Raw genomic sequence first — 13,129 nt, 5'->3', positions numbered from 1 at the left:
TTCTTCTTTCTTCTTTCTTCTTTCTTCTTTCTTCTTTCTTCTTTCTTCTTTCTTCTTTCTTCTTTCTTCTTTCTTCTTTCTTCTTTCTTCTTTCTTCCTTCTTTCTTCTTTCTTCTTTCTTCTTCTTCTTCTTCTTCTTCTTCTTCTTCTTCTTCTTCTTCTTCTTCTTCTTCTTCTTCTCTCTCTCTCTCTCTCTCTCTCTCTCTTTTTTGAGACAGGGTCTTATAGATAGGTCTATATAGAATGGGATGTCCTCAGAGTCACTGTGTAGCTCAGGCTGTCCTTAAACTCTCATTGAACATCCTTCCTCAGCCTTTCAATTACTGGAACTACATATGCCACACAATTGACTGAGGATTCTTATACTAAAATTATACTAATATAATAATATAATTAAGTAATTTAAATAAGTAATATAATATAAAAAGCTGTTTTATATCTTTCTTCCATTTTTTAGTACACATTTTAGGTAACTTTATAAGGCTGTTGAAGTATAAGATGGACAGATAAAAATTATTAAAAATTTCCATCCTTTATCTATAGTGTGTCTATTTGCATTTCTCACTAGAACCAGATCAATAGTAATCAACTTCGAAGAGCAGAGCAAGAGGTGACCAGTCTGCAGGAGAAGGTGTGCTCGCTGTCTGTGAAGAACAAGGGGTTGCTTTCCCAGTTAAGTGAGGCAAAACGCAGACAGGCAGAGATTGAATGCAAGGTGAGTATCAGTGCAGTGGGGCTTTATACATTTATAAGGATTGGGTTTTGTGTTTTTGTTTTGTTTGTTTTTTTTTAAACAGACTTTCAATATATAGCCCTGGCTAGCCTGGATTTTGCTTTATAGACCAAACTGGCTTCAAAATCCCATTGATTCTTTTACCTCTGCCTCTTATTGCTGGGATCACAGGCATGCACCACACCCAGATTAAATTTTCTTTCTATTTCCTGGTCTTGTTTTAGTGGTTGTTCTCAGACAAGGTTAGCTCATTTTGTTCAGAGGGTAAGTTTCAGGGAAGAAACCTCATTTTTAACCTCAGCCTTGATTAAGTTAATGTCTTAACTACTAATGCTCCTTTGTGATGTGCTTTGTGAGGAGTATCCCTTTAAAATGTAGCTTGTAATGGCTCACCTGAAAATGCAGGTAATTGCAGAGGTTGAAGCTCCTCCCTTGAGTCATCATATTAGCAGGCAGTCACTACTAATGTTTTTGCGTAACAGAGAGAGCAGGAGAAATGTATGTATGCAAGTATGTTAAGAAAAATGAGTACAAGTTCTGTTACGCTTTCAATTGCATTTAAAATAAATTCCTTTTTATGAAAGGAACTTAAGTAGCTTTAGGTAATGAGGACAGTTGGCTGGGGCCATCAGGTGGAGAACAGAGCATGGACACACATGCACAAGTGTGTGTGAAAATCACTAAAGAGATGCATACTATCTAACCCTAGTGCGGATTCCTGAAGGGAAGTTGTGAAACTTTAACAGAAAGTACTAATCTCTTTAGCAGACGGTAGGTCTCATATACGCAAGCTTTATTATTCTATGAAAAATAAGACTTTCAGTGGCACATATAAAGCTGTAATTCCATCAACTCGTCCTGGTGTCATTAAAAACCAGGAGTGAAGCTTGAGTGGTTTATCAGTGTCATTGAAATCCAGAGATGAAATTACATCCTAATAAATATTCATGGCCGTTAGAATTTAAACTGAAGAAATCTGTAGGTAGCAGTAGAATTGTCCTAACTTGAAGAATTGACCCTTTCAAAGTTGCAACTGGAATCATTCAGAAATAAGGTGGTGCACACTGAGGTTACGTCCTATGGCTTGTCACAGTGATAGCTGGCAGGCTGTAATGCCACATTGCCCTTGCCGATTCATCTTTAACAGAGAATTCAATTTAATTTTCTCTATCTGAATGTCAGTTTTCTTTAAACATTTTGGTAACAGTGTTTCTGAATATAACATTGTATTAGTACCTGTTAGCAAGATAAAAAAAAAGTTCAATTATGAAGATACTTGTTTTGAGTTTTTCTAAGTAATGAATAAAGACCTAGAATAGTAGATTTGGCAGATGGATACAGGGTTTTTCCCTTAGTTTTTATTTGTTCATCTGTGCTTTGTGAAGGACACTGAGGACACTAGCTCTTATATACCCTTGTGTGCAAGCTCTAAGTTGATTCAGCCTTCTCTACTGCCTTTTGCAGATCTTGGAATTAATGTTAGTGTATTAATTGTCATTTTGGTGCCTAGTAACCTGTCATATTTCCCTTGTTAGTGTGTAACAATTCCATAACTGTAAACCAGTCCCTTAGTTATATAAGTAGATTCATTTTCATTAAGTTTTTTGTGATTAAGGCTTATGATTTGTCTTTGAGTAATCTTTAAAGCTCATTTTATTTTTCATTTTTATAAAGTGTCTGGATATTATTTGTATTAACATTATTTTCACTCTAATATCAAAATGAATTTGAATATTCTCACTTTAAATAATAAAAGCCTATAATCCCTAGTTTTACAACCCCGAACACCTGAATCCCAAAAGTTTTTTGATAAATTTTACAAAGCAGGTTCATTTGGAGGCAGAACCTGATTTGAATTGATAAATGACCACTTATAATAAGTTGCTTTTGTCCTGTTTGTTGTGGTTGTTTATATCAGGGTGCCTCAGACACTGCTGGGTAATGCTAATGTGCAGTTTATGCACCTTAATATTTTGAAAATGCTTGCTTTTTTTTTTTTTTTTTAACTCACCTGTTTTGTTGCTGTGTCTTGTTTGCTGCTGTAGAACAAGGAGGAAGTCATGGCTGTGCGGCTCCGGGAAGCTGATAGCATCGCTGCCGTGGCTGAGCTGCAGCAGCACATTGCCGAGCTTGAGATCCAGGTATGTATGCTGTGGGAGTGCAGAGGTGGGCCTTCCTCTCTGTGTCTGCCTCCCTCCTGATGCCAATACTAGTCTGCTTCAGGGTGCTTTGTGCGATCGGGGGCAGGGAGGGAGGGGGTCATGTGGAGGCCAGAGATGGAAGCTGGGTGTCTTCATTGCAGTCCACTTTATTTCCTGAGGGAGGGTCTCTTACTGGTATGGTTGGTCTTGCTAGCTAGCTTACCTCAGGGATTCCTTATCTCTGCCTTCCAAGTGCTGGCATTGCAGGCAGCTACCATGCTTAGCTGACATTCATGTGGGTGCTGAGGAGCTGAACTCTGGTCCTCCTAGAGGTAAATGGTAAGTGTTCTACCTATTGATAAATCTCCTCAGCCTTGGGGCATTTTTATTTATACATAGCATAAAACGTTTAAAATTTACTATTCTGTGACATTAAGAACATGTATGCTGTTGTATGACCACCAATGCCATCTAGAACTTTCTGCATGAAACTCAGTGTGTCCGTTAAATATTAACTTGACATTCCTTCCTTTCATAGCCCCTGGCATTCACCATTATAGTGTTAGTGTCTTATCTCTCTGAATTTGACCACTCTAGGGAATCTGTCGACATCATGATCTCATGATCTAGGGATCATGAGACATCTCTGACAGGATGAAGTTCTTAGGTTCACTCATGCAGTGTATACTATTTTTTTAAAGCTAAATACATCCTTTTTTTGCATGTGCTTACCACAGTGTATTATCTATTCTTTCATTATCCACCTTTGCTGTTGTGAACAATGCTGCTATGGCCAGAGATGTGTAAGTACCTGCCAGACTTCCTGCACTCAGCTCTGACTGATCTACAACTACGGGGTCATAAAGTGCTTCTGTTTAATTTTTTTTTTTTTTTTTGTGGAATTACAATGATATTTTCTGTAAAACATATCATTTTACATCCTTAATTTAGAGCACAAGAATTCCATTTTTTTTCTTCTGGTGGGCACTTTTTTAAAGATTTTTTTTTCTTTATGTGTATAATGTTTGGCTTCCTGAACAGTTCCACTAACCTGCATTCAAACATATGAACCTATGGGGTCATTCTCAATCAAACCACTGTACCATCTTTCTAAACACAAAATAACTATGGTCTTTATCTAGGTGTGGTGGCTCATGACTGGAACCTCAGCAGCCTCTCTCTCTCTCTCTCTCTCTCTCTCTCTCTCTCTCTCTCTCTCTCTCTCTGTGGCACACATGTGAGTTTGCAGGTGTATGTGCTCATGCACGTATATGTAGAAGCTTGAACTGAACATGGTGTGGAATCTTCTATTGCTCTTTGTATATATTGCCTTGAGACCCATTGTTTTGCTAGACTGACTGGCTAGTGAGCTCCTGGGATCTGCTTGTCTCTGCTCCTCCCTGATGTGGTCACAGGCATGTGCAACCATGCCTTGACTTTTAGGTAGATACTGGGATTTACACTGATGTCCTCATCTTGTAGAGCAAACTTTTTAACCCACTGAGCCAAATTAGGCTTTTTTTTTTTGATACTGAAATACTTACTAAAACTAAGAACCTCATATTCTGCATGTTTTGCTTAAACTGAAATCTACATGTTACATCATTTTATGAAAAGTGAAGAAAGATGGGTCCTTCCATGTGTACTTCTTGGCTGGTGGTTTAGACCATGGGAGCTCTGATTGGTTGATATTGTTGTTCTTCCTATGGGGTTGCAAACCCTTCAGCTTCCTCAGTCCTTTCTCTAACTCCTCCATTGGGGACCCCATGATCAGTTCAATGGTTGGCTGCAAGCATCCACCTCTGTATTTGTCAGACTCTGGCAGGTCCTCTCAGGAGGCAGCCATATCAGGCTCCTGTCAGCATACATTTCTTGGCATCCACAATAGTGTCTGCATTTGGTGATTGTATATGGCATGGATCCCCATGTGGGGCAGTTTCTGGATGGCCTTTCCTTCAATCTGTGTTCCACACTTTGTTTCTGTATTTGTTCCTGTGAGTATTTTGTTGCCCGTTCTAAGAAGGACCAAAGTATCCACACTTTGGTCTTCCTTCTTGAGCTTCATTTGGTCTGTGAATTGTATCCGATCTTTTGGGCTAATATCTACTTATCAGTGAGTGCATACCGTGTGTGTTCTTTTGTGATTGGGTTACCTCGTTTTCTGTTATGTCTCCCCTTTCAGTTCTGATTTTATTAATTTGTATACTGTCTCTGCCCTCTGGTTAGTTTGGCTAAGAGTAATCATGTTTTGTTGCCTTGCTATGAGGTCAGGTTTCTTAGATTCCAGTGTGAGTGAGTGTATGGGTTTATCTATGTTGAAAATGAGATGATTTCTTTTTATTACTACTAATTTTTTTTTTAAAGGTAGAATCTCATTGTGATGCTTATACTAGCCTAAAGTTTATTTGCCCCAGGCTATCCTCAAACCCATGATCTTCTGCTTCTGCTTTCTGGGTGCTAGGATTATAGTGTGTACCCTCACAACCAGCACATTTCCCATCTTTTTATAGACTAAATAGCATTCCATTGTATACATTGACATTTTCTTTATCCATTCATCCACACTTGCACACACCCACACATCCAGAGATGCACACATTACACCTATATATGCTGAAGTTCCATGTTGTGACTGTTGGAAATCAGTTTTTTTCCTACTTCATCCCCAAAGTTTATGTTTCTTTGTATCTTGAGTCTTGATTTCTAGACCATTTATTACCACATTAGAGATGCTGAAGCCCAGAGTGACTTCAGATACTCCTTTCTTACCTCCATAATGCATGCCAGAGGTGCAAGTGTAAGGTGTGCAAGCTTTCAGCTTCAGTAGCTAGCATTATTTTGCACCTTATAGTTACTTTGTTGCCAATACTTTACCTGCTGTGTGGACTAGCGCTACAAAAGGCAAAGCTAGCATTTTCCCCGTCCATTTTACTACTGAATATTTTTCTGAGTCAGAAATCTCCCATCTTCTCCCCTCCCCCAACTGGAGGTAACTTTCCTAAGTTACCAGAGCTGCCTTTGTTTGACAAAAGTTTGTCAGTTGCCTTTTCCTATCCCAATCCTGTCAGAGCACCTCAGTGTGAGAGCCTGCCCTGGCTCTCAGCACCATGTCTCCATCCCACACACAGCACTGCCCAGGTTTCTCCAGACTGTCCTGTCCCGCAGGGGCCCTCATGTTCTTCCGGTTTCTGTGCCCTTCTGCACACTGTAGTCTTCTTTAACTCTCTGTACCTTCCTTCTACTTTGCAGCTCACTTGTCCTTCAGGACTGAGGTTTACGTGCTCTTGATCTGACATGCTGTTAATTCACTTAGAAAGGAAAATTTCAGTCAGTGTCTCAGTGGCTCAGCGTTTATTTTATTTAATGTAGATTAGATCCACAGACAGCAATTCTAGCACTCTGAACATAGAGACAGAAGATTGAAAGTTCAAGGCCAGCATGAGCTACTACATAGAGATATGTCTTAAAAACGACCTCTTAAATTATTTTTGTTTAAATTTGAAACATTTTCTTTTTCTTTTTTTAACTATACTTTAGATAGTTCACAGTTCAGATCATTGTCAGATCATTCTCAAGGTCCACTAGGGGGGGGACTATGAGTCTCTTCTTTATATCTCTTCAGGTTAATGCTCCCAGTTAGTGTTCTATAGCCTTGGCTGACCTGAGACTCACAGAGATTGTCTCACCTCTGACTCCAGAGCACTAGGCTCAGCATTTGTTATTTTCTCATAAGGTAAAAATTTCAAATTCTTGGTGTAATAAATCATATTGTTATATAACATGAGTTTATTTTGGACTATGTAATCTATTATTCATATAATTAAAGCCTGCTTTTTAATGTAATTATGAATATCCATCTATCATCGATCAATCATTTATCTCTCTGCCTGCCTGCCTATCTACTTACCTATGCTAAGGACTTAACCCAGGGCCATGTGCATTCTGAACAATTGATCATGAAGTTATATTACTCTTGGCTCTTTTTAAAACTTAGTTAAGACAGGGTCCCACTGTTTTCCATGATGGCCTCAGACTCACGATACTCGCACTGGGCTGTAAAGCAGCTGAACTTACAGGTGTCTCACAGCAGGCCTGGCTCCAGACTTCCATCTTAGTAACATTCCCATCTTGGAAAAAAAAAAGAAAAAAAAGAAAAAAGAAAAGCTTGCATGTGTGGATGTGCACTGCATGCATGCCTTGTGCCCCCATGTTAGAGGAAGGTGCCAGCGCCCCTGGAAGTAGAGTGTGAGAGGGTTGTGATCCATCTGGTGTGAGTCCCAGGGACTGAATGAGATAGGGCCTTCTGCAAAGTAGTGAGTGCTTGTAGCTGCTGAGCTATCTCTCCAGCCCTCAACATCCCAGTTTTAATTACTATACTTAAAGCTGCTTTATTTGTCTATATATAGTTTTAAAAATAAATGGATTCTTAGGATACATAAACGCATACTTGAATGTATTTATGGAGTACTATGTGATGCTTCCGTTACGTGTATGCTATGCTCTGTATGTTGTTTAAATCAGGTTGAGCACAGCTGTTTTCTCATACATTTATTTGTTCATCTTGAGATAGGGTCTCAAAAGCCTCAGATTATAATTAAAACTCGGGACCCCATATGTCCACATTCTGACTGTTGGCATCACAGGTCTATTTTACTGTCCCTGAAACATGTTCTTTCTTCTTGGTGAAAATTTCGAGTGACATTCCTTATGTTTGGAAAGTACACAGACTGTTTTTATTGTCTGCAGTAGCACACAGGGATTTTGTACTTTTTCCTACCTAATATCTTCCTTTTTCTTTCTTCCCCTCCCTCTCTTCCTCTTTCCCTCCTCTGTTTTAGGGATCAAATCTTGGGTCTCAAGCTTGCTAGGCAAATACTCTGCCACTGTTGTATCCTCAGTCCTCCCCACTTTGGCTAGGGCTTCAAATTCACTAGAGGATAACCTTGAACTCCTGATCCTTCTGTACCTTCCAAGGGTTGGGATCATAGGCATTAACCACAATACCAGGCCCTTCATCCTGATTTTTTTCCAATTTTTAATTTTGCTATTTACTTGAGTGTCTGTGTGTATGCATGTGCATGCCATTGCCAGCAGACACCAGAGGATGGTGTTGGATTCCTCCAGCTAAGCAAGCTAATTTTTGTGCTGTATAAAACCCTGTTTCAATATTTTGTTTACAGACTTAATGCTTTTGAAAATATACTTCATACTGGCAACTGATTATTCTAGCACACCAATAACAAAAATACTTGTAGCTGGCACTTCTGGACACAGAGCATGCTCAGCAGTGTCCTGATCACAGCGGCCAAGACAGGGATTGACTACTTAGTATCATTATGCTTGGAGAACCTGAGATATAGTGAAGATTTGAAAGTGAATTGATATTTATAATAGAACCCACACATTAGTTTTTTTCAATTAAAAATGTTTCATTAGTATTAGAACATACTGCTAGGGTAGTTAAATTGTTTTTATAGTAGATTGTCTCCTTTAATAACTCCTTTACATGCATTCTTCACTTCTATTCCTTTCCCATCAGGACATTTCTCATTCTCAGCTTCTTTTCAACATGATTCCCTTTCCTTGGGTGTCATAGGCTGTACCCAGACCACAGTGTCACATAGCCTTTGGCACCTTCCTTCCTACTTCACCAGTGTTTCTCCTCTGACCTCCCCAGTTATCAGTGTGAGTGGCGCAGCACAGCCTACTGTGTGCTTGCTCTTCCTGCACCCTCTGCTCTGCAGCTCCGTTACACATCCCACACCACTGTGGCCAGTACATGTTTTTCAGGGTTTTTTTGTCCATTCAAAGTTCACTGTGAGGAAGAACTGGTACTTGGTTTCATTATTTCCAACATCAACATATAGTGATAGTCAAAACATTCTTATTTATTGAAGTGAAAATGAATACGTTTATTTCTTGAAATGCCATTTTGATCTTAAATGTTGTTCCCATTTAAAAGATATGAAAAAGTGGTTAAATTATAAATTTAAGTGGGGTATTGACTTCAGTTCATCCAAGATTTGTGGAGTATCTATGATATGCCTATTACTATTCAAACCACTACCTGGATTAGTAAACAATTCAGAAATATCTCCTTATTTAGCTTAATGTTAGACAGAAGAGTTTGATGAACAGAATAAGTGACTCTCACAGTATGTAGTTTAGATGATGAAAGTCATGGTGAAAAAATAGAAGAAAAAGAAGGTGCTGAAATAAGACTGTTGCTCCCTCACTAATATGACCAGGCAAGGCTCATTGGAAGGGACATTTAAACAAGGCTTTGAAGGCAGGCACGCAGGGCTGGAGAGCTCAGTGGTAAAGAGCACGTGCTGCTCTTCCAGAGGACCCTGACACCTCCGGCATACATACACACATAATTAAAGAATTCACTGCTTAGAGTAAGGACAAAGGCCTATCCAAAGTAAAGAGCAAATGGGAGCAGTCTCTGGGTGGCTCCGACAAGAGAGGAGCGAGTCTGAGAAATAATTTGGACCTGTTACACAGAACCTAAGAGCTCTGGTTTTCCTCTGAGCAGCATGGAAAGTCACTGAAAGGTTTTGAGTGTATCAGAGATGGGCTAGATAACACTTAGCCTGTTAAAATGCTTAAGTCGAACCTTGTTCAGAGTAATGCTTGTAAGAGTGTGTCATCTTTAGAGTGGTAGGAAATGCCAGAAATCACCTTTTCTCTGTTGGTGTTTTCCACTGCTCTGTGGATCCAAATGTTGTTTGAACCCTGTTTTTACATTGACAATATATAGAATTGTCTCTACTTTTCAAGTAGTGGGACGAGGCATCGAAAAAGTTCATTTTAGCTCCTTTGAGGAAAATAGGTAAGAATTAAATCCATGCTTCCTGATTCTTAGTCCTGGAACTAAATTTGTATTTTGGTGATTTAAAAAAAAATAAGCATGTTTGTTGTCTTATCAAAACCACATTAAGCTATGTACTAAGTGAGGCTTTATGTTTGTACTGCTATGTTACAAATAACGGAAAGTTTTCATTTAAAATGGTATGGGTCTACTCAAATCCAACTTTGGTTCCGTTCCTGGTACTTAGTAACATTTACCCTCTTTTGCTAGTTTGCCCAACAGATAACCTCTAGGGATGCCTCAGATGGGCAATACCCCAACCACTCTTGGCTTAGAAAACGCCCACTCACAATTCTGTTCTGACAGAGAATGTGGGATCTGGGTTTAAATCAGTGTGCCCAGAGCAGCCTGCACTTTTGACAGAGATAGGAAGGAAGTGATAAGGTCTTTACTGCCACCTTTAACATTTTAATTTTCTTAATTGTGTGAAATTACAGTGTGATTTCTGAATTATGGAATTTACCATAAAGCTTTGTAATTGATTTGTACTTTCCAGCTTCCTAAATTAATAGTTGCACAGTGGGTGATAGTTTATATGCTATGTCGTAGCTGGCAAACTTCTTTCTGTTTGATAAGATTCCATCTGATCCTCAAAGTATATTTCTTTATTGTTTCCCTTTTGAACAACTTAATTAAATTGTAAAATATTTCTCTTTTAGGACTTTTGCTTCAGGCATTTTAAAATGTAGAAATAGCTAGCTTGTAACTATCTCAACAAAGATAGCTGGGTATAGGGATTATCCCACCCTGCTTGCTGTCTTGTCATTAGAGTTTGTATGTGGCATTTTAGGATCTTCTTCCTGTACACATGTTCCATTGTGGACAGTCTGCAAACACTTTACTAGAGAAGCTCAAAGCCATGGAAAAAAAAAAAAAACAAATCTGAGAAACTGTTACAGTCAAAGGATCCTAAAGTCATAAATAAATCTATTACTATGTCTCAGGTCAATGTTTACAACAGAAAAAGCAAGTGGGAATTGTCAGGCCTGGAAGCTACAGAAAACAGATCTGAGTACACTGTGGATTTCATTCATAATTATGTATCAGTACTGGTTCCTGAATCTTTACAAACATAACTGAAGAATGTAAGATGCTAATGGGGAAAGTGCCTGCTCGGTACATGGAAATACCTTCTCAATTTTTCTTTAGACCTTAGATTATTTCAAATAATGTCTAATGTAAATTATATCTCATCATTTTTAGAAACTCAGGATTATGTAGAATTTTAAATATCTGTAACAAGAATAATTCGCTGCTAGTTAAACTACAATTTATAAGAAACATTTTCTAGCTTTTGTGTCTAAGGCTGATCTTTTCATGTGTACATTTGTCCAATCTTGTCAGAAATGTCACTCTAAAATACTAGTATGTGTTTCTCTTTGTAAGTCAAACTTAGCCATGAAAAAAATGCTAGAAAAATAAGTCTGACTTTTCTTCCTCTGTACTTTTCAGAACACATATCTTACAGATACTCAAATGTGTTTTCATTTTCTTCTGGTTACTAAAAAGACTTCAAACTTTGTGTTCATAAGTATAATTTCAGGAAACTGTTTTGAGGGTTCATCAGTTAGTTACATACAAGATTAGTGTGCTTTGTTTAAAGATGTTTCAAGTGAGTCACCTCAAAGTCATGGAGAGGTTACCACTTACCACATTTTCTGTTCTGATTAACTTTTTTCTTGGGACTGAGTTGTAAATCAGTAATAACTTATTAAAGTTAGTGGTTGTTCTCAATGTTTCAGTATTACTTCACTTATTAGTCAGAGTGCTCCTGTCCTTGGGACTGAGTTATAAATCAGTAATAACTTATTAAAGTTAGTGCTTGTTCTCTGTTGCAGCACCACTTGACTCAGGGTGCTGTGCTACATGTCACCTGTCTTGCAGTCATTTAGTGCAGTTACAATGCATAAGATCTTTGGCTGTAATAGATGAATTGAAAATAACAAATTAGAACAAAACGGTCTTCACTCTGCTGTAAGTTAATATTGTGGCCTCTCTGACCGTTGAACCTAATTTCATAATATAGCCATAAAATATTATTTAACCTTTAAAATAGTTAAGAGATAGCTTTTTGAAAGTATTCTGTAGAACAAAGTAGTTTTTTAGTGAGAGAGAGCTTGGCTCTGCTTTTGTGTGCTACAACCTCTTCTTTGGTAGAGTTTTTTCCTCTGTGTCTGTAAAATAAAAAGTACTTTTAAAATGTAAGCTCTACACTTGCATCTAAGACTAAGCAACCTGTGTTGTGTCATGACCCTGCTAATACCACAGACCTTCTGTAATACTACTCCCAGAGAAAACCCACATCCTATGTATAACCTTAGATTTATTTTGAAATCTTTATGAAAAGAACATGGGGGAGATTACTAATTGTTTCTGTTATTTCCTTTAGGGTTGTATATTTATTTATAACCAGTATTTTTCATTTTAACTAAAAGGACTAAAATAGCAAGGTCTATTAAGTAATTATTTCAAATTCTAGAAGTAATAGATATTTTTTCTTTTTTTAAAAATTAGATATTTTCTTTATTTACATTTCAAATGTTACCCCCTTTTCTAGTTTCCCTCCCGAAAACCCACTGTCCCTTACTCCCTCCCCTGCTCCCCAACCCACCCACTCCTGCTTCCTGGCCCTGGCAGTCCCCTATACTGGGGCATAGAACCTTCACAGGACCAAGGGCCTCTTCCTATAAAAATTTAAAAAACTATGTTTTATGTGAAAATTTTGCTTGTATGTCATGTTTATGAAGAAAACTCAGGAAGGGGAGAGCCAGGGGACTCAAGAGTAGCCAGTGCATACATGTAATCTAGAAAGCGTCAGAGTGGCTAGTGCATTTGTACACTCTAGAACGCATGCTGACATGATGCTAGTGAACTGCTGCAAGTGTGCACACTGAAGACCTCGTTCTCCTTTGAGACATGGTCTTGTGTAGCCCAGGCTGGCTTTGGATTCAAGATCCTTATGTCTCCTCTTGAGTGCTGAATTCAGGCATGTGCCACCATGGCTATCTCTGAACATTTGTAAACCTATTTTATTAATCACTGTTTATATTTTCTTTCTGTTTTAGATTTATTTTGTGTTCTTTTTGATTTTTTTTGTTTATTGCATGTAGGTGTGAATGTGGGTGTGTGCACACCAAAGTATGCACATAGAGAACATGGAGCAACTTTGTGGAGTCATTTCTTTCCACCTTTAGCTCAAATTCAGGCTTTCCTACAAGCACTTTTATTTGCTGAGCCATCTTGCCAGTCTTCTTGATGCATTGCTATAAAATTACTTTGAACACAATATTTTTATCTTGTTTTTGTGGCCTGTAGGATACCTAGATACAAAATTAATTAATTAATTAATTAGGTTTTTCGAGACAGGGCTTCTCTGTATAG

At 38.2% G+C, this 13,129-nt stretch overlaps 1 protein-coding gene across 4 annotated transcripts in view; it reads left to right on the top strand.

Annotated features, from left to right (window-relative positions):
• The window catches only part of Evi5 (ecotropic viral integration site 5), a 127,916-nt gene that overhangs the window by 86,870 nt on the left and 27,917 nt on the right, over positions 1-13,129 (top strand). For all 4 annotated transcript variants that reach the window (XM_029545075.1, XM_029545078.1, XM_029545077.1 and 1 more), the window contains 2 exons: positions 569-715; positions 2,779-2,874. In XM_029545075.1, coding sequence (XP_029400935.1) covers positions 569-715; positions 2,779-2,874 — 243 coding nt within the window. The remainder of the gene's footprint in view (positions 1-568; positions 716-2,778; positions 2,875-13,129) is intronic.

Source organism: Mus pahari, chromosome 13 (genome assembly GCF_900095145.1).
Source record: "Mus pahari chromosome 13, PAHARI_EIJ_v1.1, whole genome shotgun sequence".
In the NCBI taxonomy this organism is placed as follows: domain Eukaryota; kingdom Metazoa; phylum Chordata; class Mammalia; order Rodentia; family Muridae; genus Mus; species Mus pahari.
This window is presented reverse-complemented; position numbering and strand designations above follow the sequence as displayed.